This window comes from Podarcis gaigeae (assembly GCF_964106915.1).
Source record: "Podarcis gaigeae genome assembly, chromosome: 5".
NCBI lineage: Eukaryota > Metazoa > Chordata > Lepidosauria > Squamata > Lacertidae > Podarcis > Podarcis gaigeae.
Window position 1 is genome coordinate 101,219,562 of NC_139681.1, and position 24,369 is coordinate 101,243,930.

The window sequence follows — 24,369 nt, forward strand, 5'->3', positions numbered from 1 at the left end:
CGTGCTTTACCTAAAATCCATTTGCTCCCTGCTTCAAAAATACTGTATGGCCATATGGAAATCGAACCATCAGGTTTCTAAAATACTGCTGTTCTCCTTAGTTTGGGCCCTCATTTGCTGCTTGTGGCATAAGTTAGCTAAGGCAAATATATGCAGATGAGAAAAAGCTCATGGGGAGATGTGCCAGAATGTTTACAGCTTCCTGTTTTATTTTTTAGTCTTAATAAGTTAATTTTATTAGTATTTTGCATTTTGACTTTCTATGTGAGCCAGCTTGGAAGGGCTTTGGCCCTGAGTGGTGTCAGAGCTCAGCTGGCTATTATTTAGAGAATAAGCAACCCAGAGGAGGCCAGAGACAGGAGTCCTGATTCCACACAGCCCTGCGGACCCTGCTCCGACTCTCTTGAAGGGCTCTGGAGCACCAGGTGCTTGGCTCCTGGCAAGCCACTGGGTGGTGCTCCAGGCCCACTCGGCGGATCAGCTTGCTTGCTCAAAGACCCAGCAGCTGCCTAGAGAAACTGGGCAGGTGAGGAAGTGGCCAGTGTCCCACTTACAAACTCTTGGAGCAGCGAATGCTCCATGAGCTCTTCTTCCTCAAGCTCAGCTCAGCTTCTGCACCGGCAGCCATTACTGGTGTGGCAGTCATGAGTGCTGGAACTACAGGCAGGTTTGTGTGGCACAGCAAACTCTTTAGTTGTAGTATGAAAAGTTACAGGAATTGACACTCCGGGGTGGGCCCTGGGAGGAAATGAAGCAGCGTCTCTGCCCAGAAAGTCTTGCAGGGTAAAGAGCGTTGAGAGCAGGATCATGTATTCCCTGAAACCATGATGAGCACCAATCGCTAGGAATGCCCAAGTAATAAGGGAGGTAGAGGGGTCCCTAGCTGGCTGCCCTCAAACAAGCCAGGCCCAGAGAGCCAGGTTTCAGGCGGCGGTTTGTCTGGAGTGAAGCAAACCACAGTCTCCTGGGTGGCCCCCACGCCAAGCAGAGGCTTGTGGTTTGCTGCTTGCACTGGCTTCACATTCAGCCGCTAACCATGAACTCTGACATGTGACTGAGGCTTATGACGGGGCTGGGGGCGCATCCCCACTCGGGCCTGATCCTCACTGGGTGGCCTCAGGGCAGCCCTTATTTCTCACCTGTAACTACCACAACCATAACTGGTCCCTCCTAAACTGCAAATAAATTGCAAATAGGTAAGGCTTCAATTGTTGAGGTGTTTTTACATATTTTGTATGCCTTGTGTTTGTCACTGGAGCTCCAGAGAGCCCCTGGCCAAGAAAACACAGCACCAGGGACTATGTTTGCAAAGCTGGAGGGGCAGGTGGAAGGGCCACTTGGGAAGCTGGCTGCAATTGGCGGACTCAGTGGGCCCCCATCTCTGCGACATTTACTCCTCTTGGTCCCCCAGCCTGTCAGTTTACCAGGCAGGCTGCCAGATAATGCACATCTCAGCAGAGGCCCAGATGGTTTGCCTCTAAACGGCAGTGAGGAGGTCTAGACACAGCTTTTCAGCAGGACTGACAACAACCCTCAGCACCCATCTCAACCACCCACCTTTGGCTCAGCCTCTGACAGCCCCAGCAAAGAGGCTGCAAGGAGGTCGGAAACAAACACACCATTTGGGGTTCTGGAAATTCTGAGGTGCAAATTCCAAAGGAGTGAGGGGTTCTCACTCCAAGCCCCCCCCCCCATTTCAGCACCATAGCAAGACACAATAAATGAAGGAAAATCAGGAGCTGTATACATGCAAGCTGCTTGATTAGGCAAGTTTATTCTAAGCAGAAAAACTGAAGTTTCCTCACAAGAGAATTTGGAATGTGGTCCCAGGTCCCCAACCCTCCAGGAAGCAACTGGCAGCCTCAGTCAGGTGGCAGCCTCCTCTGAGATCTTCGCTTTACTCTTGAGACAGATTTTAACCCGGAAACAGCAGTGTGGAAGGGGGCAGCAGGAGACTACAACAAGGTCCTCCCCAGGACAGGTGGGTGCTACAAGGCAGCAGGCGCAGGGCCTCCCCACCCGTCCCGGTGGCCTGAGGGCTGGCAAACTACACAAGCCCAAAGGCTGTGCTGGTTGAGACAAAGCAGTAGCTAGTGAGGAGGAGCAGGCAGAGTCCGGCGCTGGTTGGGGCCTCGCAGGCTACATGTCTGAAGGGCAGTTCTCCTGGTCGGTGGGCATCATGCGAGCCGTGTCGATCTTGTAGGAGTGCAGGGTGCTCTTGAGGTGCTCCACAGTCTCCGGGGGCAGCTGGCGGGTTCTGGACATGATCCAGGCGTAATCCACATGGAAGAGCCAGAGGAAATTTGTGCAGGAGTAGATCAGCGTGTAGTTGTCGTAGTCTGTGGAGAGGACCCAGTAGGGGGCTGCCGGCATGACTGGAGGGGAAAGGAGCAGGAATTGCCATCAGCAAAAGAGCCGCTGGAAGAGCCGGGGCTGGCTTGGCCGGCAGGAAAACGGAGGGACAGGAGAGGCCTGGCAGCATCCCTTCATTTCCCAACAAGGCCTCCCTTTTGTCCGGGGCAACAACGAAGCCCACGGTGCAAAAGGAATAAGGAGCCTGTTCACTGGTGACTCAGAGCCCAGCCGTCCCAAAGGGAAGCTGGGCGGGCAGAGACTTCACTGAATTGTATCACAATGCAAAAGGCAGCCTTTAAAATAGATGTATCCTTGCAGCAGGGAACGAAGTGGCCAAACTCACAGCCGGCAGTCAAGGAAATGGCTCTCTGTGTGTTTCTAATGAATGAGGCCTCCATCTGCTTCCTTGCCAGGTAGAGGGCAGGTAGAAAGAAGCCACACTGCGCCAAAGAAGCAGATCATTGATAAAGGGATTGAAAATGGCCAATAGTGTGAGGCCCTTGTCGAAATCTATGGCATGCTCACAGTGCGCTGCAACACAAAGGGGGCTGCGGAGCTGAAGGGGCCACTCCAATTGTCAAGGGGCTGAAACAGCTCCCCTGGTGAGGAATGGTTACAACTTTGGGGCAAATTTGGAATATTGTGGAGAAAGTCAATGCAGAGAGGTGCTCCAATGAAGCTGTGTGTTGGAAGATCCAGAACAGGTAAAAGAAGCTATTTCTTCACACAGTGCATGGTTAAACTATGGAACTCGCTGCTGCAGGAGGCAGGGATGGCCACCAACTTGGATGGTCCACCAAGAGGAGTGGGCAGTGAGAGGATTGCCAATGACTACTAACCACAATGTAGCCAGCAGAAACCTCCGAAATGGGGCAGATTCTATTCTGCCTCCATGGTTGGCCTTGCAAGCTCCATCCTTCATGACCAGGGTGAGCCAAGAGAAAGAGGAGGAGCCTCCCACTTACTTACACGAGCTAAACTTGACCTGCAGCTTCGCCGGTTCATGGTGGTCTCTTTGGAAGGCTTCCCCCTCAATCTGGTTGATGGAGCCGTCAGAGCTGGAGGGAAAGCAAGCAGGTGAAAGAGCAGCCCAAGGAGGACAAGAAACAGTTTACAAAACAAGGAACAGCATGGACACATCTGCAACTGTGTCTGGAGAAAGTGGACCGCAGTTCCCTTGTGCCCCGGTGGCATTCACAGGCCTCCCCTTCAGATCTGCCTGCTTGGTGGGAGCCAGGCGGGGCCTTCTCGGTGGTGGCTCCTTCCCTGTGCAATTCCCTCCTGCGTTTTGTGCACCTGAATCATAGAATCATAGAGTTGGAAGAGACCACAAGGGCCATCGAGTCCAACCCCCTGCCAACCTGGTTCCCTCTCTCTGTGTTTTTTAAATAGACCTTTGAGAAGCAGCTATTCCTGTTCTCGTTTTTACTAAATGTATAATTTTAAATTGCTGCTGCTGCTGCTGCTGGGTGGCCTGATCTTGCAGGTTTTAAACCTTCTGTGCCTCCCTTTGTGAGCTGTCTTTGCAGGTGGGTCTTTGGCCCTGGATGGGGGCACCAAAACACCTAGATAAAGGCAAGCTTGCAAACCCCTCACCTGGGGCAGCCAGAGGGAGGTGTTGGGGCGGGAGGGCCACCCAGGAGCCCAGCAGGAGCACCCCAGCTCTCGCCCAGCCACTCCCCCCCCAAACCATGAAGAACCCACGTTTTACCCCCAACTCCTGCCAGGCAGGAGGAGACAGATACTTACAGCAGTTCTTTGTTCACCACTCTGACTTTCCCGTTTTCCTTGAGCTCATAGTGTGCCTGGATACATTTCCCTTTCTCAAAATTGGATGGCAGCTTCTCGATCTCGTACCACATCCCCTGATACTGAGAGAGGGGAGGGAACACACAGGAGAGTCACTCCATATTCTGCCCATCCTCTTCTGTGGGGCTGCGATTGAAGCACCGCTGTGGAACAGGCTTCCTCGCAGAGGAGACTTGAAGAAATCTCATTCTGCCCTGCCTTTCCCTGCCCAGCCTTGGCAATGCCCTCCCCACCTTCAGACCTCCCCCCCCTCCTCCACCACCTGGTGGTCCAGCTGACTGCTGAGTTTGGTTGCAATAAGGCAGAGTCAGGGCGGGTTTGCTCCTACCTTGTTGACGTCAAAGCCCTCCTGGACTGGAGGGTCTGGACAGCTCCCCATGTGGAAGGTTTGCCCCTGGGTCCCGCCGAGGAGTCCCAGGATGAAGGGGAGCAGCACCCAGTGGACTGCCATGGTGATGGGCGGGAGCAGAAACAGGCTCCCTTCCTGGCAGGGAGAAACAGCACAAGGGTCAGGGAGGGGTTAGATGGCCCTTGGGGTCCCTTCCAACTCTCCAGCTTTATGGGTCTGGCAATCATTGAGCAAGGCTCAGAAATGGCCAAAGGGGCCTTGGGGGAAACTTCACCCCCAGGTGCCTGTCGAGGAGAGAAGGGGGGGGGGAGCCCAAGAAGCCCAGAAGGCAATGGATTGGCTCACAACTCCAGCTCAGCCAGGAGACCCAGCGAGACCCCCCAGGGCAGCTGCCAATCTCGCTGGGTGGAGGGAGACCAGCAGCCCCATGCAAGGAAAGGCATCACCAATAGGGCAGGTAGAATCACTTTTTGGAAAAGAATCTTACACCAAAGATGTACTTTTTACTTCATTTGAGAAAGTTTATCTCCCACCCATTAAGGGGGGGGGGGAGAGGAGAAAAGTGTCATGATTCCTGCACTGCAGGAGTTGGACTAGATGGCCCTTGGGGAATCCCTTCCAACTATGATTCTACGATAAGCAAAAGTGCTCCTTGTTGGACAGACTTGCAGCCTCTTGTGGCTTCCAGGCAGAGGAAATGGGTCTGCAGCCGCTCTGGGCTCTCTCATTACCTCCCCCGGAGCAGCCAGCCCATCTCAAGACCACGCCAGTTCCGGGGCAGAGGCATGGGTGGGCGCCCCCCCCCCGGTCAGGCCATGCCCAGCTGCCTCCTCTGCCTCTGGGGAGTCTCTGCTGGATGGCGGCTGGAAGGGGGTTCAGAGATGGTTCCCCTGAAGACAGTGGCTCTCTTGCGAGTCCCTTCAGGCAGAAGATGGGTTGGCAGAACCGGGGGGGGGGGGAGGAGGCAACCTTAGAACGTTGAGGCAAGATGGAATCTGTTTTTGCCTATTCAATTTTAACTTGGGGGGAGTCTGAAATTATTGTTGTTAATTTTTCTTACTGCTACTGTTATTGTTTTGTCCTTTTTGTAAACCACTTAGAGGTTTGTCTTTTTATAGTCAAGCATTGTATAAACTTTATGAAAGAAGTAAAGTTGTGACAATTTTATGATGTCTTCAGTCTATTAGAGATGTCATATAAGATTTTCTATTAAATCTTCTGTTTTGCAATTTAAAATATCCTTAAGATATCAATGACTTCCCTTCTTTTCTTTCCATGGTTCATTTTACATATCTTAAATCCCTGCATATTTTACAAAAACTATGCCATTCAGTATTCCATTATTGCACCCATCAAAACTTGTTTACACTGCTGCCAGCATTTTCAGCTGTATACAATTATTTCCCATGTAGTCAATAAACATTTTCCAGTCTTCTTTAAATGTATGTTCTTCCTGTTCTCTTATTCTATATGTTAAGCCTGGGAATTGTGCATATTCTGTCCACTTAAGTTGCCTTTCTTCTTTGGTTGGGACTTTGCTCATTTTCCATTTTGGGACTAACAAAACACGGGCCGCAGTAGTAGCATCCCTAAATAACCTTTTTTTGACACCTAGGAATTTCAGTCTGAATTATCCCCAGCAGAAAGGATTCTGGGTTTTTTTAAACCTTCTTTTCAATTCATTATGCATCATTTCCCAATACTCTTTTACCCTTTTACAAGTCTACCACATATGAAAAAACATTTCCTCCACCTCTTCACACTTCCAGCACTAATCTGATTCTGTCTTGTAAATCTTAGCAAGCCTACTTGGAGTTAAATACCATCTGTGAATCATTTTCAGGTAGTTCTCCTTCAAAGAATAACAGAGGTTTTCCCAGAGGTTAAAATCTATATTGTGTCCTATATCTATTGCCCGGTGTGTCAGTGAGGCTTTAACAAGCTCGTCTTTTGTTCCCTGTCTAATAACAAATTATACATTTTTGACTAAAGTTTCTCTTTGTTTTGTAGAAGTTCTTTTTCGAATTGTGAGCTTTAGTTGGAAAAACCATTTTTGCTATCTAATCTAAACATTTCAAGTAACTGATGGTATTGTAACCACTCCATAACGTGGCTCCTTGCATTTGTACTTTTGGGTCTTTTCTCTTTCTTTCTTGTCAAAAAACTGTTCAGTATCACTTAGGCATAGCCTCTTATTGTAACCAAATCCTCAGGCGAGCGATGTTGAACTTCTGTCCATAATTTTACAAAAATTCTAAAGATTATAGTAATAAACAAGCAAACTCTGGCCATTGATGGGGTGCATGGTCAGCTGCTGGTCAAGCATTTATCCCTGTTGGTAATTCTGGAGGGTCAACGCTTGATTTTGAGTCCTTTGAGCCAAGGCTTGCATGAAAAAGCAGCCCAACCCCAAGCCCCTCCAGGCTCCTGCCCCTTGCCTGGGGGAAGGAAGCCCCCTCAGAATGGAGAGTCTGCCTTCCACAAGCCTTCGAAGAAGACCCCAAAGAGACGTGGTCTTGGCCTACCTGAGCTCAGGTGATGTCTCCTGCCTGCTGAAAGCTCTCCTCCTGCAGACCAGCAGCAGATGCTCTCCAGCCTCTCTGGAAAGGATCCTTGCAAGGGCAGCTCCTTTTATGAGCCTCTCTGGGCTGAGGATCCTGCCCTGGCAAGCCACACCTTCCTCCCCTTTCACTCACCCCTTTGTTGCTGGAAGGAGGGCGGCAACTGGTGCCATCCAGAGGGCAGGCTGTTTGGCATCAGTGCCCTTGCCACTCCTCCCCACCATCACCAGCGGTCTCCTCAGTAACAGGCAGTCGTTATATTTTTTAAAAGTTTGCCTATTCCCACCCCCCCTTCAGTTAAAGATTCAATGCATTTGTGTCGGAAAGCAAGAAAAACAGGAGAAGCAACAAAACTCTCTCCCGACAGAGAACCGCCCTGAGCCCGGCTTCGGCTGGGGAGGGCGGGATATAAATAAAATTTATTATTATTATTATTATTATTAACAAAAGGAGGGATGGGAATGCATATTAACTTAATGTTATTCTATGCTGCTTTTCAAATCAAACCCTTGATCCCATTGCCGAAGGGAGGAATCCTGGGGTCCAACTCAAGATCGCCCCTCCCACACCTTCAATGAGAGACCACCATGTCTTACCTTGGTCCTGAAGGAGGTAAGGAAGACCGACAATGCGTTTACTAGATCAGTACTGATGGTGTGGAGAACAGGGAGCAAAACCCTTCACCGCTGGTCCTGTTCCTGGATCATCCAGCTTCCTCTGCATTTACACAATCTGTGACCTGCTTCCCAGAGGGAAAGCAATTTCGCAAGAGGAACTGCAAGGTAAATTAAAAGGCACTCAGGCAACCTGTTACAGGTAGCTCAGGCTCATTCTTTTGCACAGCGTTTGGAGTGCGAGGGAGAGGACCGAGACACACTTCCCTTCTTTGAATCCTTATGCAGAAGGCCAGCCTATGCCCTGAAGGGTGACGCTTCCCAAATATACAGCAATCTGTTAGATCGGGAAACGGGGGGCGCTAGAGGGCTTTGAATTGTATGGGAATCAGATTTGGGCCACCCAACGGAAGATCACAAATGGGAGGGTACCTGGACCACTCCCCATTCAAAACCATCTCTGTTCACTCACAGGAGGCCTCATTCAAGGCCAATGGCACTGGATGCCAGACAGGCTGGCAAAAATTAACACCCCCCCCCCCTTTCTCCTCTATGTTAGAAGGGCTGTGGAAAGTTTGATTCATTTATTCATGTTTGGTGGGAATGCCTTTACGTTTAAAGCTTTTGGAATAGAGTATTCTCCATTATACCCACAATTACAGACCAACCCCTTTCTCCAAATCCTGCCTTAGCCCTCCTAACCTTGGACATAGACTTAGGCTCCACTCTGTGCCATAGTGAACTAATAGGCTTCTTACTGACCGCAGCTTGATTAGCGATAGCTTAGCAATGGAAGAACCAGGCTGAAATATCCCTGAACATATGGGAAAATAAAATATATCTGGGATACAGCAATGTCTGAGCATCTCATCAGAGACAGGAGGGCAATTAAAGGCATAACAAATAGAGACACCTTCCAAGAAACATGAACCCCTTTCTTGGACCATGGTATTTATCAAAATCAAGACCTCCTTATACAGTACCAACTGCTCAGTATTCTCAGTGGAGAGGTTATGTTAAGTCATATGTTTTGACTGTTGAATGTGTAAGTGTAGGTCTAGAGAAAATGGATAAGTCTATTGCTGGATAAGAGTTTAATGGTTTTTGTACTTGTTTAAAAACCAAAAAATTGACCCCCAGAGCGCCAGGGGGCCGACTGGAGCATGGCCCGTGAGCCAGCCCGTTTCACTCTCTGCTTGCCCCGGCTTGGGTACGGCCCCTGAGCTCTACCTGCTCCAGCCAGACAGGAAGCAAGTTGCCCTAAGACATGGCCGTAGCCAGAACTTATTTGGGGGAGGCAGGCTTTGTTAACGGGGAAGAACTGAGTTATCGGCAATGCTATTGGTCAGTTAGTTAAGTATTTTTATTTATTTACGTGATTTAGGGGGGCAGCTGCCCCCCTGCACCCCCTGGCAATGTCAATGCCCTAAAAAGAGCTTCCTGGATCAGGCCAATGGCCCATCTAGTCCAGCATCTTGTTCGCACAGTGGATGAACAGATGCCCCAAAGGCAGGATCCGGGCACAAGAGCCCTCTCTCCTCCTGCAGCTTCCAGCAACTGGGATTCAGCAGCGCTGCTATCTCTGACGGTGGAGGCAGAGCTGAGCCAGGCTGGCCAGCAGCCATGGAGAGCCGTCTCCTCCTGTCCAAGCTGGGTGGCCATCACTGCCTCATGTGGGAGTGACTTCCCTAGTCTAACTATGTGTTGAGTGAAGGAGCCCTTCCCAACCGGGGGCGGATTAATACCTCCCCAAGGCAGCCTTGCCCCAGAACAGCAACATGAGCCTCTGAAGGGCAGAGTCTGCATCGCGGGCACAGAGGGTTCCATGTGGCTTTGGAGTCCATCCACCCTGATATCTCTCTCTCTCTCTCTCTCTCTCTCTCACACACACACACACACACACACACACACACACACACTCCAGATCACATCCACACCACACAGTTAAAGCACATGACCTCCTGGGCTCTGTAGTTTGTTCAGGGTACTGGGCATTGCAGCCCTCTGCGGGGGGGGTAAAGGAGGGTTCCAGGATTCTTTGGGGATGTGCTGTCAATGCGCATTAAACGTCTGTTGTGGGTGTGACTCCTGTTGCTTTCCAGAGAGCAGCACAAGCCCAAAGCAAAAGGGATCTTCTTCAGTGACCTGGATTTTCACCCCTTGCACAATTCAGTCAGAGAGGAAGGAGAGCCTGGGGGCTCCTGCTGCGGGATCTGACCTGTTGTAAATAAAAATTGCCCTTTTCCCTTATGGGGTAATCCAAGAGCCCATATAGAGTCCTTACATAGGTTCCTTATTGGTAGGAGAAAATAACAGAGGCCAACCAGAGAATATTGAGAAGCAAAGCAGCTAGTAAGCTTGATCTTTATTGATCTGTTGTAACAGGGTGCTCCCCTCACACGCAGGAGAGGAAGAGGACCCAGAAAAATGGTGTGCAAGGCCTTATAAAAACTTTTGAAATTCCCATCCTGTAGATCAAGACCACCCCCAGAAACATTATGCATACATCACAGAAGGGGTGTAACCTAAGACCACCCCTCAGATACATCACAGAAAAGGTGGTATTGAAACAGAAATTTCAATATTGTTTTTCTCTTATCCTTGCTTATTTCCTGTCTGGCAGGTTACTTGATTGGATTTCCTGGGTAATGATAAATACTTAGTTCCTGGGCAAGGTCACAGGTTACAGACCCAAGTGGGCCCATTTGGACCAGCATCCTTTTCTCACAGTGGCCAGGCAGATCCCACCCAGCCATAGGAGCCAACTCCAAGGGGCCAAGGTCCCTTCAGCCCCCATAAAATATCTGAGGGGCTGGGGCCTCCAAAGTTGGTGGGCATTGTCCTTCATATGCTGTGTGCGTGCCACATCTTGTGACTGATTATGTGGGGTGGGACATACCTGGGCCACCCCAATATTTCATTCAGGTTGGCACCCCTGCACCCCCCATGGCATGCTGGAGGCCCCTCCCTTGCTGCAGCCTCATATTCCCAGGACTGGGAGGGGGGCTGGTCTTTCCTCTTGCAAGGTCTGGACAGGCACCTGACACAGTCAAGGCAATGTGTCACCTGCCAATTACCTCAGAGTCATTAGCATTTTGAGCAGAGCACATTCTTTGTATTTATATATTTATATATTGCAGCAGCAACCAGCCCCAAGAGTTGAATGGCATCCATATAATCCGCTGCGGTGTCCTTGAGTAAGAGGCCACAGGAGTGGGAAGAGGGACAGGTGAGTCCTCTTCCTCCAACCCTCATTCTTCGCAGGCTCAGATCCTCACCTGATCCCATCACCTGGCAGGAGTCAGGTAGCTGGACAGGTGTCTCCATCCCCGCCTCCAGCCCAGATGCCTTCCGGTCCTTCTCTGCCTTGCAGCTGTGCACAAGTTTGGCTCTTCCTTCCCCTTTTTTGCTTTTCGTGAAGATACACGCCGTCTTGGATGGCTTTGAGGCAGGAAGGAGGTTCAGGATGCAATCCTCAAGTGGGTGGGGGAACCCCAAGGCCTTTCATCCACCTCAGCCAATGATCTGCTTAGGCAATCTCCACCCGGGTGAGGGGGGGCTTTTTCCTTCCTCCACACTTTCCCTGTTTTTATTCCTTAAATCATTTTCCTCCCATTGGGAAGGAAGGGAAGGGACTCCAAGGCTGGGGGAAAGGTGTGGGGTCCTTTCCCTGGCCCACCCGCTTTTGCCGTCCTTCTAATGTCAGAGTTCTAATATCAGCAGGACAAGAGTCATGGAAGACATCAGGGAAGCAGGGCAGGGGTTCAAAAGAAGTGGGGGACACCAGCCTTACCAGTTGTGCATGTGAAAAGGATCCAGGGGTCTTGGTGGACCACAAGCTTCACAGAGCTGCATCAACAGAAGTCTAGTGTCCAGATCAGGGGAAGTCAGAGTCCCGCTCTCTTCTGCCTTGGTCAGACCACACCTGGAATACGGTGTCCAATTCTGGGCACACAATTTAAGAAGGATGTTGATAAGCTGGAACGTGCGCAGAGGAGGGCGACCAGGATGATCAAGGGTCTTATGAAGCTGTATGAAGAATGGTTGAAGGATCTGGGCATGTTTAGCCTGGAAAAGAGGAGACTGAGAGGAGATAGGAGAGCCATCTTCAAATATCTCAAGGGCTGTCACAGGGAAGAGGGAGCAAGCTTGTTTTCTTTTTTCTAAATTTCATTTTTCATTTTCATAATTTAAACAATTAAAACAATAAACCAAATACAAAACACACATTTAGTTTTGACTTCCCTCCACCCCTTATTTTCATTTCCACTACATATTGTAATTGTTCCCAATAAAGTATTTCCACTTTCTGTTTTATAGCCTAATAATTGTTACTGCTGAATTTACTCTATTACTGTTAACTTTTTAATATGCTTACAGTAATTTTGCAGATAAACTACAAAGCATTTTCAATCTTCTTGAAAGATTTTTCCATCTTTTAAATATTTTTCCAGTCTTCCTTTGTTGGTATTGTGCCTCCTTTCCAATTCTGAGCATATATACCATTTGGGCTGCTCTGGTTGCATACATAAGAGATATTTCTGATCCTTTAATACACTTACATCTATTATGCCTAAAAGAAAGCTTTTCTTTTAACTTTTAACAAATAATTTCTAAAAACATTTTTTGCAGCTCGTTACATATAATATCTTTTTGCATGTCCAGAAGCAAGCTTGTTTTCTCTTCCTCTGGAGAGTAGGACTCAAACCAATGGCTTCAGTTTACAAGAAAGGAGAATCCAACTCAACAATGGGAAGAACTTTCTGGTGGCAAGAGCTGTCGACTGTGGAACAGGACTCCATTGCAGGCTCTCCTTCTTTGGAGGTTTTTAAGCAGTGGTTGGGAAGTCATTTGTCATGGATGCTTTACTTGAAATTCCTGCATTGAGGGGGGTTAAACTAGATGACTCTTGGAATCCCTTCTAACTCAACAATCTAGGATTCTATGAAAATGAGATCTCCCTCTCAAGGCAGAGGCTCTCTCTCTGCCCCCTGGAGAGGAAGGGAAGATGCTTCCGTGGGATTTCTGGGTCATAATTTTATTGTATAAGTAAATACATCCAATAACTAGAAGGCATGTTTCAAGGGGAATACGTCGTATTTGGTCAAAACTCGATGCAGGACAAAAATAGAAAACGCAACGTCCCATTTTAATGTCTTAATGGAAGTTTATTTTAATTCGCAACAACATGGAAACAGGCAGATAAAAGTGTTGGAAAAATTAATGGCCATCCGTTGTGACAACCATTCATGACATTCCAAGGAGCACATCAGAGCCACCGGAGTCCCAGGGACAGGAAGTGACAAATGCATTTCTGGAGGCAGAATCAGCCCCAACTCCTCAGCTGCAGAAGATGAATGGTGGCTCATGGCACACTTGGGTGGATGATCAACTCCTAGGTGTCCTACTTTATGGAGGACAGTCCTCACTTTGAAGGCCTGTCCTGGTCCGGTGGAAAGGCAAGGAAGAGGAAGAGGAGAGAGCTATACTACCTTTGCATCTATACATGTACAATGTAGATATTATTATTATTATTATTATTATTATTATTATTATTATTATTATTAATATCCCACCCTCTCCGGCCAGAACCAGGCTCAGGCTGGCTAACATCAAAATATATAATGCATTAAGACATCAAATTACAGATATACTGTAAATCGCCCTGTGTTACTCAGGTGAAGGCAGTATAGAAACTTAATAAACAAAAAAAGAGTAATAATGCAGTAGCATGTGCAAACTGTAGATAAATGTGTCCTTTTGTGGGGGGAACTTTTCATGCTGCTCTTCAAGCCCATCAGGTCCCTTTGAAATGCTTGCAAGGGAGCCTGTGGCTCAACCTCAGGTGAGATGGGACCGGACGTCCTCTGTGGTTTGTGGGCATTTGTCATCCTACGTAAAAGCCAAGGTGACCAATATTGTTCTGTGCCTTGGATGAAGGCTTTTGTGGTGCTGGCAAGTACCAGACCCAAGATGCTTTACCTTCTTGTCTTGCAGTGGAAGTTTTCCCTTGACTGTGTGTGGCAAACGGCCCCCCCTCTCCCGCCCCGGGCAGCTGTCTTCCTTCCGCTCGGCTGCCGAGGGGGAATCTCCTTCCGGCTGCACATTCCAGGACAGGCCTGCGCAACTGTCCAAGGGGCAGGCAAAGGACAGAGGAGCCAAACGCCTCGTGGCATCAAAGCCCCCCCCCCCACTGCCTGAAGATCCCTCCTGGCTTGTGGTTCAACAAGCAAATCTGCTCCTCGCCCCTTGGGGTCCAGGTCACCCTACAAGAGCACCAGGCAGGATGAGGCCTCCGGTTCCACAGACCCTTTAGGAGGAACGTGACATTTGGAGACCTCAGGGGCTGAAGAGGATCCCCTTGAGTAAGACGGGGGGGCATACATCAGGGATTTCCCGGACAAGTCCAGTTTTGGGGGGCAGCACCTCCATCTGGGAAGATTTTTGCACTTTGGATTAAATGTCCAGGTTTTGGAGGTTTTTCTTTTTTCTTTTTGCTTCTTTCACTCCCAGTCGCCTGGCCTTGCCTGACCTTCTCAGGGTCGCTCAGCCTCCCATCGTGAGCAGGAGGCCAAAGACAGCAAAGGGAAGAAGGGGAGGGAAGAAGGGGGAGCAGGCGGGCGAGGAAGGGGGCAAGCGAGGGAGTTGTGGGGGGGGTCTGAGTTTTTGATCCCCAGAATATGGCAGCCCTAGAGTAAGATCGCTGTGCAGCCTCACTTGACTCCCAGTAATAAGTCATCCCCTGCCCTAGAGCGAGGAACTGGGGGAGGCAAGAGGGGTCTCCATCACTTCTCAGGGCAGCAAAGAAGATTTACAGTAGATGCATGAAAACGGACGCAGCCAATAAACACCAGAAAGGCCAACTGAAACAAGATGGGCCAATGAGGCCGCCCTGCGGAGAACGCTCCAGACTTAAAGTTCTGGGCTGTCCTTCATTGGAGGTTTTAAGCAGAGGCTGAAGGGCCGTCTTGGAATCCTAGAACTGTAGAGTTTGAAGGGACCCCGAGGGTCATCCAGCCCAACCACCGGCAATGTAGGGATTTCAACTGAAGCATCCCAGGTGGGTGGCCATCCAGCCTCTGCTGGAGATGTCAGGAGTGCTTGTCCAAAGCGGGAGAGGAGGGGAGCCAGCCAGACCCCAGAGCTAGGAGCACTGGAAGCTGCCTGTGCCAGACCAGGGCAGAACACCAGGGAAACGGAGGCAGCTGGCTTTAAATCAGCTTTAATAGATGCCACGCTCCTTCCAGTCCCTGACTGAAAGCCCCCCAGGATCTCAGAAGCCGAGTGGGTGAGCAGCCACAACACCTCCATTCTTCACCAGGGCATCGGAGATCAGCTTCATGCCGGCAAAGGACTCCTCCCAGGCCAGTGAATTGGATTCCTGCAGAGCCTGGCGGACGCGCTGGAAGGCCTGCGGGACACAGGAGGATCGTCACCCACCCACGCGGGAGACCGGTCACGGCCACCCGACACAGGGCAGCAGCCACAGGCTCCCAGGGCATTGCCAGGCCCACAGGGAAAAGCTGGCAAGGGAGGGAGGCTCGGGGTCCTTCCAGGACACAGCTGCCCAGCCTGGGCAAGAGCTGGCGCGGGGCTGGCACCCTGTGAGCCACCTTGTTCTTGGCCCCGGGGGAGACCCATCAGCAGTGAGGCTTCCTCCAGGCCAGCGGAAGCTTCAAAGAGCCACAGCCAGGTGCTCTGGCGAGAGGCCCAAATACTCCCTGCAATTATGGCTAATTGAGGAGAGAAGCATTTCACACCTGGCTACATCCTGCAAGGCTCAGCTCCCGCCTGAGGACTGGGAGGAGGAATGGATCACCCGGCAGGAAACGGAGGCTGGGGGAGGGGCAGCCAGGGGGAGAAGCCTCCGTGGGGCCAAGGCAGAGCCAAGGGGAGCGAGGGGCCAGAGGGAGGACATGGCTGAGCCCAGGCCGAGGAAGGGGTCCTTCTCCCACCCCACCCCTTGCCTCGTGACACCACGTCCGGCACAAGAGCTCCTCGTGCTGCGCTGCTGGCTGCTTCAGCAAAAGAGAGCGGCTGGCCCTGCAAGAAGAAAGAGGGAGCGAGGGAAGGCCAGAGCCCACAGGAGGGGAGCCCCGAGCCCCACACAGGCCCCCCAGGGGTCAGAGCCTGGGGGCAAACCGTGGACCCCTTTGCTCTCGCCCTGCAAAGGCAGACTCCCTACCTGGAGAGAGCCACAGCCATGGCATAGATGTCGATGGCAGAGTCTGCCACACGCTTCAGGTGGAACTGCTGGTCTGATGGAGGAATTGGGGGGGGAGAGGGGGCGTCAGGCAAGATTTGGGGCAGCTGGCCTGGCCTCTGCTTCTCACTCCAGAAATTGCTAAGGAGGTGAGTTTGCTTTTGCAGGCAGACTTGGATTATCCCCCCCCCCCGCCCGACCCATGACACAGCAGACACTGGACCTGCCCCACTGTGTGGCCCCCCAACAGTCCTTCCCAAGAACACCCACAGGAGGTTGTGGGGCCTGGCTGGTCCCCTACCTTTGACAAGAGGCCTCCACGCCCCACCTCAGAAAGTCAGGCTGGGGTCTTTCCCCTGCCTGGTCAGGCCCTGCTCCCCATGGCTCCTGATCCAGGGAGGGGCTCGAGGTGCAAAGCAGGGCCTGCTTTTTGTTGGGGGGCGGGAGGGTACCTGCCACTGCAGCTCCATATTTCAGCAGCAGACTCTCAACCGCTTCACCAAAGAGATCAATGGCCTTGGTGACCTGGACGGAGGAAGGGCAAAGGGCAGGGCTAGCCTGGCATGCCCACACATGCCCACACCCCTCCGCCCCCCAGCCTGAAAATAGTCCTGAGGGGGGCCAGCAGCTCTTCCTTTAGAGGCCCCTCCCACACCCTGTTTCTCCATCAGCCGCTCTTTGCATTTTTACAGTACCTACAGGCGCAGAGATGGCATCTCGGAAAGACCAGGCTGAAGAACCAGCTGGAAAGTGATGCTCCTGTGGGTCAGGAGCCTCAGCCCCCCCCACCCCACCCCTGGGGGATAGCATCTACCTCTCAGGCAGCCGGCACTTCAGGACCCTCTGGAGTGAGAGGAGCTGGCCCTTCCAGGCACCACCTGGGAACAGGTGTGGAGGGGGCTCTGGCACCCTGCTCTGGAAGAACACCCCATGCAGACACCCATGTAGGGCAGGGGTGGGGAACCTTCAACCCATGGGCCCACTTCATCCTGCCAAGGGGTCTCATTTGACCCACATTTCTCTCAAGCCAGGCCTACCTGCCCATCAGCTGATGGGAGGACAGGGAACTGGATCACGCAGCCAAGGCAACAGGATTCAATTTCTGCTCATCAGCTGATAAGGTAAAGGTAAAGGGACTCCTGACCGTTAGGTCCAGTCGTGACCGACTCTGGGGTTGTGGCACTCATCTCGCTTTATCGGCCGAGGGAGCCGGCATACAGCTTCTGGGTCATGTGGCCAGCATGACTAAGCCGCTTCTGGCGAACCAGAGCAGCGCACAGAAACGCCGTTTACCTTCCCACCAGAGCGGTACCTATTTATCTACTTGCACTTTGACGTGCTTTCGAACTGCTAGGTTGGCAGGAGCAGGGACCAAGCAACGGGAGCTCACCCCATTGCGGGGATTTGAACCGCCAACCTTCTGATTGGCAAGTCCTAGGCTCTGTGGTTTAACCCACAGCACCACCCGCATCCCCATCAGCTGATAGGCAGGAGTTAAAACCCTTTGCAAAAGCACTCTCTGAAGCAGCGCTGTCCTTCTTAAACAATCAGGGGCAGAAGCAGGAAGAGCAGCCTGTATCTTACAGGCTTCGTTCTGCTATCTGCCACACAGACTCCCACCTTCACCATCACATACTGTCCACCTAGAGAAAGTGCCCAAAGCTGCTCCAAAGAGTGCTTTTGCAAAGAGCTTTAAGGCAGCCCCAACCACATGTCAAATCTGGCCCTTGAGGCTGATCCAGATCCTGTGGGCCATTGAGCCAAAAAGCTAACCCGACTTGGCGTGTCCTCTTCAAGGCACGATGGAAAGAGAAGCTAAAGTTGCAACAGCATCTCAGGGACTTGATGCTTTTGAGGGGACCAGTTTTTGCTGGCAATGTAACAAGTGTCTGCACACAAAGATTATATGTGTACATAGCTCTGTACATCTGCAAGGTTTGCTTCCTTGCCAGCACATGGATCCAATCACAGCTGTGCTCCAAACCCCTTTTTATCCCACCATGATGTCTCACCAGAGTCGCGCAGTCCTCCAGGTCTGGGTGAACATCGCCCTGCAGAGAGAGGCCACTGGGAAGCCCAACTTTCCTGCAGTGGAAGGAGACAGGAAAGGAGATGTGCAGAACTTGGAACAGAACTGTCAGTTGGACATTCAAGATAGAAATCAGAAGGTTGATGGAGAGCAAACCAGGGAGTCTGTGGGCTGTCACTCCTGGCTGTTGCATCAGACCAGAGGGGGGGAAACGGTAAAAGCTCCAGTCTGTTTATCTACTTGCACTTCATGCCTTTGAACAGCTAGGTTGTCAGGAGCTGGGACTAAGCAACAGGAGCTCATGCCGTCGTGTGGATTCAAACCACTGACCTTCCGATCGGCAGGCCCAAGAGGCTCTGTGGTTTAGACCACAGTTCCACCCACTCCTCCTCAGACCAGAGGAACACCCCAGGCACCCGCTTCTGCCCCCAAGCTGGACATGGGGGCTCACAGCCCCCCAAATAGCCCCAGACATGCTCCTCACCGCTTGGCTCTCATGACAATCTCCTTGCAGAGGGCTTCCACCTTCCCCACCGGATTGGAGAGAGACTTCTGCAGGCACTGCAGCTCCTCTCCAGCATGCTATGGGGAGAAAGAGTCGCCCTGCTCAGAAGAGGTTCAGCCCCAAGGCTGTTTCTGCAAAAGAGATGGGAGGGGGGCACCCCACCCCACCCATCCACCAGAGTCTTGGGTCAACCTGGAGCAGAGCAGAGGGCAGCTCCAGCCCATGAACTGGGGAACTTCCTCTAAGGTTCCTGCCCACAAAGGATCCACAGACAAGCCATGGAAGAAGGGGCAGCCCAGCAAGGGAGGGTTGCCAGAGAGATTATGGCCTGGCTCAGGGAGAAAGCTCTGCCCTGAACTCCTTTGGGCTTCTCGGCCTCCACTAGAAAACAAAACTAATGGCGGCCGACCTCATGGGGTTGGTGTGCCATCTAACAGGCTGAATATGGTGCTGGCCAAAGGACAACTGTCCAGGACATCTGCCTGGGCTCCTGGTTCACTCCTGGGGGGCCTCTGACTGCTTTCTCCCAGTCTCCACAGGGTGGGAGCCACCAGCAGCAGGCAGGCAGAAGAACCCTGGCTCAGGGGGCAGAGCACCCCCTTTGCACTCAGAGAGTCCCAGGTTCCATCCGCCATGGCAGCATTTCCAGGTATGGTTGGGAGTGTCCCCTGCCTCGGATCCTGGGGAGCCACTGCTGCCAGTCAGTGTAAGGTGAAGGGGCCCTGACCCTGACCATTAGGTCCAGTCATGACCAACTCTGGGGTTGCGGCGCTCATCTCGCTTTACTGGCCAAGGGAGCCGGCGTACAGCTTCCGGGTCATGTAGCCAGCATGACTAAGCCGCTTCTGGCGAACCAGAGCAGCACACGGAAACGCTGTTTACCTTCCCGCCGGAGTGGTACCTATTCATCTACTTGCACTTTGACGTGCTTTCAAACTGCTAGGTTGGCAGGAGCAGGGACCGAGCAATTGGAGCTCACCCCATCGTGGGGATTCAAACTGCCGACCTTCTGATTGGCAAGTCCTAGGCTCTGTGGTTTAACCCACAGCACCACCCGCGTCCCTGCCAGTCAGTGTAGGAAGTGCTAAACTTGATGGACCCCAGAAAGGCAGCTTCTTGTGCTCCAAGTGCCATCTAGTGGTGGGTCCTGAGGGCTTTGATTGATGCTTGTGGCAGCCAAGGAGAGGCTAAGTGAATTCGGAGAAGGCCAACGAGGTGTCAAGGCAGGTGGGCCAGAAGGCAGGGCAGCCTTCCTGCGCAGAGCCAGTGGGAGGGCAGCCCTGGTCAAAGGCCGGGGGGGGGCTCACCTTCATGCCCCCCAGCGCCACAAGCAGGCGGAGGATGTCGTTGGTGCCCTCAAAGATGCGGAAGATCCTCACGTCTCGCAGGACTTTCTCCACTCCCGTCTCCTGGCCAAAGGAAGCAAGGTCACCTCCACTGGCCTGAGGCTCTTGCCTGGTTGGGGCCAACAGGAGCCGCCCCTGCAAGCCCCCCACCCCGCCCTCTGCAACCCAGGCAGGAGCACTGACCTTCATGTAGCCCATCCCGCCCAGGATCTGGATGGCTTCATCGGTCACTGTCCAGGCTGCCTCCTGGGGACAGAAACAGCCCAAGGCAGCAAGGGCAGCCTCAGCTGATCTGGGGCCACCACCCCAAAGGCCTTGCTGGCCAGACTGGTGCCCCCTCTGGGGCCGGAAGCAGGAGGCCAGCAGGGAACAGGTCAGGTCAGGAGGATACACCACTTCTAGCAGGCCAGGGAAGGGGCAAGCAAAGGGGGCGGAACAGGAATTTAGAGTCAAGGAGTGCCTCCTCAAGCGCTCAAGAGGGTCCCCCCAGCCCCCCCAACTCGTGCCCCACCCCCCAGTGAGGCCAGTCAGTTTCTGCCTAGCAGACAGGGTGGGCTGAAGGATGGAGATTTGGGAGAGCCAGCCTGGCTTCCTTGGAGAGACATTTCCCCCACCGACCCACCCAGTGGCGAAGCTGCATCCTCCGCAACGGGGTGGAGAGCAGGCAGGGGCGTGGTGCGCATCCCGGGGGGGCACCACGATGGCACCCTACTGGAATAGTGGTGCCGGGGGTGGTGCTCTCCCTCTGCACTCCCATTCCTCCACCAGTGGACCCACCCCATCAACTCACCGAGGCGAAGATCTTGCTGATGGCGGCCTCCAGGCGGTAGTCGGGCACCTTCATGTCCATGTTGGCACTCAGCACGTAAGCCATGGCCTGGAAGGGGTGGGCAGAGGCACCGCTGGGCACTGGCGCTGCAAGGGCTCCCAGGAATCCCCCCCCCCCCCCAGGGCTCAGCCGCCTCTTCCCGCCCCCCAGAGCCTGTCCTCAGGCGTAGGCCGACGCCTCCCCGCTCACCTCGGTCACGTAGAGCAGCATTGCCATGCGCGCCAGCTTCTCCTGGATGGTGCCAAAGTGGCTCAGGGCGCTCCCGAACTGCTGCCGGTTGGCCGCGTGCTCCACCTGCGGGCGGGTCAGGGCAGGGCCGGGGCTCAGCGCGGGCGCGGGCGGCTCCCTCCCTCGCTCCGGCCCCCCGACGGCAGCCCCGCTCACCGCCTTGCGGAGGACGCCGCGCATGGTGCCGGCCAGCGCCGAGGCCATCCCGAAGCGGCCGTTGTTGAGGATGTGCATGGCCACCTGGAAGCCGCGCCCCCGGCCGCCCAGCAGGTTCTCCGCCGGCACCTGCACGCCGTCGAAGTGCACCTCGGCCGTGTTGGAGCACTTGATGCCCATCTTCTGCTCCGGGGGGCCGCTGAGAGGGAGAGCGGGGCTCAGGACTCGGAGGCGCAGGGCGGCGCACTCGGCTCCACCCCGGTCCCCGCGCAGCCGACGGCACAACCAGCCGCGTCCCTTTAGGCGGCGACCCAGGGGCGAGGGAGGCGCACTCTGCCCGCGTCCCGAGGCTATTCCCTCCTCCCAGGTCCCCCGGAGCGTGGCCGCCCGTCCGGGCATCTCCCTGTGCTCCTCTCCCCCCGCGGGACTCACCTGCTGACGCCCTTGAAGGCCCTCTCGACGATGAAGGCCGAGATCTTGTCCTTCTCCTCGCCCGTCGTCACGTCCTTGACGCGCGTCTTGGCGAAGACCGTGAAGATCTCGGCGGTGCCGCCGTTGCTGGAACCGGGAGGAGTCAGCGAGGGCGCGGGGAAGCCCGCTGAGCCACCCGGGGGGGGGGGGTCCTGATCCGGATCTGTCCCTCACCTGATCCAGATCTTGCCCCCATTGAGGGTGTAATAGCGCTCGCAGGGACTGAGCTCCGCCGTCGTCTGGATGGAGGCGGCGTCCGACCCGCTCGACGGCTCCGTCAGGCAGAAGGCCGCGTGAACCTCGCCTGGCGCAGGGAGAGACGAGCCGCTCATTCGACGGGGCGACCCGGCCGGCGGGCTCCCGGGACTCTCAGAGGCAGCCAGCGCCCCTCCGAGGTTGGGCGCCGCCGTCCCCGGGCCTCTGGGCGGCGGCTAGGCTGGCCTCTCACCCCTGCGGCTGCTCGGCGGAAGGAGACCCGACGGCTCCCGCCCGCGTCCCCTGCCTGGCTTGGGCTTCCGACAGCGCTGCTGCCCTCGCCGCCCGGCAGGTCTCATTTCGGGGAGGGGGGGTTGTCTTACCAGTTGCCAACTTGGGCAGGTATTTCTCCTTCTGGCTTTTTGTGCCAAAGAGCAGGATCCCCTTGAAGCCGATGGACTGGTGGGCACCCAGGGCGATGCCCACCCCGAGGTCGTGCATCCCGACCACCTCCACCATGCGGGCATACTGGGGGGTGAATTGCTCTGAGGTTGGCATCACGCGGGGCAGGCAGCCATTGATTCACCCAGCCCCACAAGGCAAAGATGGAGGAGGGGTCTCCCCAGGGAGATGAGTTCCCCTTGGCCCATCACACCTGGAGCTTCAGTGCCATCCCCACCCCCCACCACCCCCACGTGCTCCCACATCTCTGCATGGGCAGGGGCTGCACGAATGGGGAATTCTGGCCCCTTCTCTGCCTCCTCCTCCCCAGAGTCCCACTGGACACCCCCATCACTTCCTCTCACCTGCGTGTTGGTGAGCCCGATGCCCCCCAGCTCCTCGGGCACCTGGAGGCCAAAGCAGCCCATGTCCTTGAGGCCAGCCAGGGTCTCCTCCTGGATGCTCTCCAGCTCCTCGTTGGCAGCTGGATCGTTCACTTCCTGCCCAGTTTGAAAAGAACAAAGCAAAGGACACAGTCCCTCCCCTAAGGCCACTTTCCTGTGGCAGGGAGTTCCAGGGAAGACTTGGCCTAAAGCAAGAGGCCTCCTTCTAGGACTGGTTTGCCAAAAAGAAAAAGGGGAAGAGAGAGAGTTGTCTTCTGAGCTGAAGGGTCTTTCCAAGTTAATAGCTGTGGATACATTTGGAGTCAAGGATCTAAGGGGCAAATCACTCAACACCCAAGACGGAAGTATTAGGTTTTGTTTTTTAAAGAATTTCAAAAGCGAAATCTGAAAAGGTGAGAAATGATACTTTTGCCGGATTTTGCATGTCTGAGCAATGTTTTTCCAGCCTTATACGCTTCCCTCCAGGGCTCCAGGGCAAGTGCCCAGATGTGCCCTCTCAGATGCCCACCCAGTCTTGCTACGCACAGCTGCCCAGGGCACCCAAAGACGGACGCTGGCTTAACTTGGCAAAATGGAACCTCAGGCCTCCTCACCCTCACTCACCTCAAAGAAGCGGGTGCAGGGATCCACCATGGCCTGCAGGGACTGCGCTTGCTCCGGGGAGAGAACTGGAGGGGCAGAGCGGCTGGTGGGTCAGCAGGAGGATCAAACCCCTCACCCCACCCCTCAGAGACCCCCGCTGGCTGAGGGGGCTCCCGCTGCCTACCTGAAGGGAAGGGGAAGACATTCTCGGGGGCCAGGTGCCCGTTGAATATGTTTGTGACAAAGGATGTTGATTCCTGAAAGAAAAGGCAATGCTTCCTGTTTGGGGGGGGGGCTGGCGGTGGCACAACAGAGCTCATGCCCAGGCAGCTTCCGGTGGGTGCAGGACCCCTCCTCTCTCCCTCCATCTTGTGGAGGGGATGCTTTTCTGTCTCAGTGGTCCCCTCCTGAGCCTCAAGGCCACCTTTAACCCGCTTCCCACCTCCTGCCAAAGCACCTGCCCCCGCTGTTTGCCCAGCATGCCTTCTCTCAGGGTGGGGGCAGCCAAAAGGAGTCCCAGGCAGCCTCACGCAGGGCGGGGGCACCGCAAAGCAGGGCTGAGTGACAACAGCCCCCATTCACCTTGTTGGCATGGCTGGAATAGCTCACTTTCTGGTCAGGCACAACATAGGAGGGAGGCAGCAGCCTGGAAGAGGAAGGGCAGGAAACATGGGGGGCAGGAAATCACAGAGGAGACCCCCCCACAAGCCTGTGTGGTAGGCAGCCCCTGCCCCCCATGAAGCCAATGAGATGCAGCAGCCAGCTCAGACCTCTTGACCAATGAACCTCTCAGGTAGACTGAGGCACAACAATAGGCTTGAGTAGCTCCTGCCAAGGTGAGGAGAGTGAGCTAGCTAAGCCTGGCAGGACAGCTGACTCTATGGCATTAACCCCTTCATGCATTCATCAGACTCAAGCAGGCTGGTTATATGAGGCTGGTCATCCCGCAATACCCTCTGTGGTGCCCTGCCAAGACCAGCAGCCCCTGTGCCAGGTCCCTCCCCCACAGCACATGGCCCAGAGCCCCCCTCCACCTCCACCATCCTGCAGTGACCTAGAGGGGCTTCTGCCCCCTGCCTTTGTTTCTGCTGTGCCAGGCATACCTGAGACTGGATTTGGCCCACAGCTGTCTCCACCACTTGAGCCCCATCCCTTGCTGGATCAGGCGCAACATCCTCTCTGCTTGGAGAGGTGATCCGAGGTCAGTGGCGCAGAGCACCTGCTTGGTATGCAAAAGGTTCTGTGCTCAGTCCCCGGCAGCATCTCCAGGGGTGGCTGGGAAAGTCCCCTGT

At 54.0% G+C, this 24,369-nt stretch overlaps 2 protein-coding genes across 8 annotated transcripts; both read right to left on the reverse strand.

The window, feature by feature from the left end:
- Nucleotides 1-1,744: 1,744 nt before the first annotated feature.
- APOD (apolipoprotein D) lies at nucleotides 1,745-7,178 on the reverse strand. The gene is made up of 5 exons (XM_083739970.1): nucleotides 7,039-7,178; nucleotides 4,493-4,648; nucleotides 4,105-4,226; nucleotides 3,325-3,413; nucleotides 1,745-2,375 (listed from the first exon to the last, which is right to left on the reverse strand). The coding sequence occupies exons 2-5, from the start codon at nucleotides 4,613-4,615 to the stop codon at nucleotides 2,140-2,142; spliced, it is 570 nt and encodes a 189-aa protein (XP_083596096.1). The 5' UTR covers nucleotides 4,616-4,648; nucleotides 7,039-7,178; the 3' UTR covers nucleotides 1,745-2,139.
- Nucleotides 7,179-14,894: 7,716 nt separating this feature from the next.
- LOC310844851 (very long-chain specific acyl-CoA dehydrogenase, mitochondrial-like) lies at nucleotides 14,895-24,323 on the reverse strand. Of its 7 annotated transcripts, XM_083739527.1 has the most exons (19): nucleotides 24,181-24,323; nucleotides 23,660-23,723; nucleotides 23,262-23,334; nucleotides 23,099-23,163; nucleotides 22,457-22,591; nucleotides 22,034-22,178; nucleotides 21,630-21,759; nucleotides 21,417-21,542; nucleotides 20,985-21,183; nucleotides 20,790-20,894; nucleotides 20,562-20,648; nucleotides 19,955-20,017; nucleotides 19,733-19,834; nucleotides 18,405-18,502; nucleotides 17,904-17,976; nucleotides 16,344-16,416; nucleotides 15,874-15,946; nucleotides 15,656-15,731; nucleotides 14,895-15,099 (listed from the first exon to the last, which is right to left on the reverse strand). In XM_083739527.1, the coding sequence occupies exons 1-19, from the start codon at nucleotides 24,249-24,251 to the stop codon at nucleotides 14,962-14,964; spliced, it is 1,896 nt and encodes a 631-aa protein (XP_083595653.1). In that variant the 5' UTR covers nucleotides 24,252-24,323; the 3' UTR covers nucleotides 14,895-14,961. The 7 variants fall into 7 exon arrangements, 6 of the variants coding, with proteins under 6 accessions (XP_083595653.1, XP_083595651.1, XP_083595650.1 ...); XM_083739525.1 differs by having other exon boundaries at nucleotides 14,895-15,731; nucleotides 19,733-19,831; XM_083739524.1 differs by having other exon boundaries at nucleotides 14,895-15,731.
- Between the last annotated feature and the right edge of the window lie 46 nt (nucleotides 24,324-24,369).

What these genes read in the sequence shown, in the direction of transcription:
- LOC310844851 (XM_083739524.1), bottom strand. Translation starts at nt 24,251, where the DNA reads ATGTTGCGCCTGATCCAGCAAGGGATGGGGCTCAAGTGGTGGAGACAG. An exon ending in GCGGGATGGGCTACATGAAG is followed by an intron (nt 19,835 to 19,954) that starts GTCAGTGCTCCT and finishes TCCTTTGGCCAG; the next exon opens with GAGACGGGAGTGGAGAAAGT. An exon ending in ATATGGAGCTGCAGTGGCAG is followed by an intron (nt 15,947 to 16,343) that starts GTACCCTCCCGC and finishes TTCCTCCATCAG; the next exon opens with ACCAGCAGTTCCACCTGAAG.
- APOD (XM_083739970.1), bottom strand. Translation starts at nt 4,615, where the DNA reads ATGGCAGTCCACTGGGTGCTGCTCCCCTTCATCCTGGGACTCCTCGGC. An exon ending in AGGGCTTTGACGTCAACAAG is followed by an intron (nt 4,227 to 4,492) that starts GTAGGAGCAAAC and finishes CCCCTCTCTCAG; the next exon opens with TATCAGGGGATGTGGTACGA. An exon ending in GTGGTGAACAAAGAACTGCT is followed by an intron (nt 3,414 to 4,104) that starts GTAAGTATCTGT and finishes CTTTCCCTCCAG; the next exon opens with CTCTGACGGCTCCATCAACC.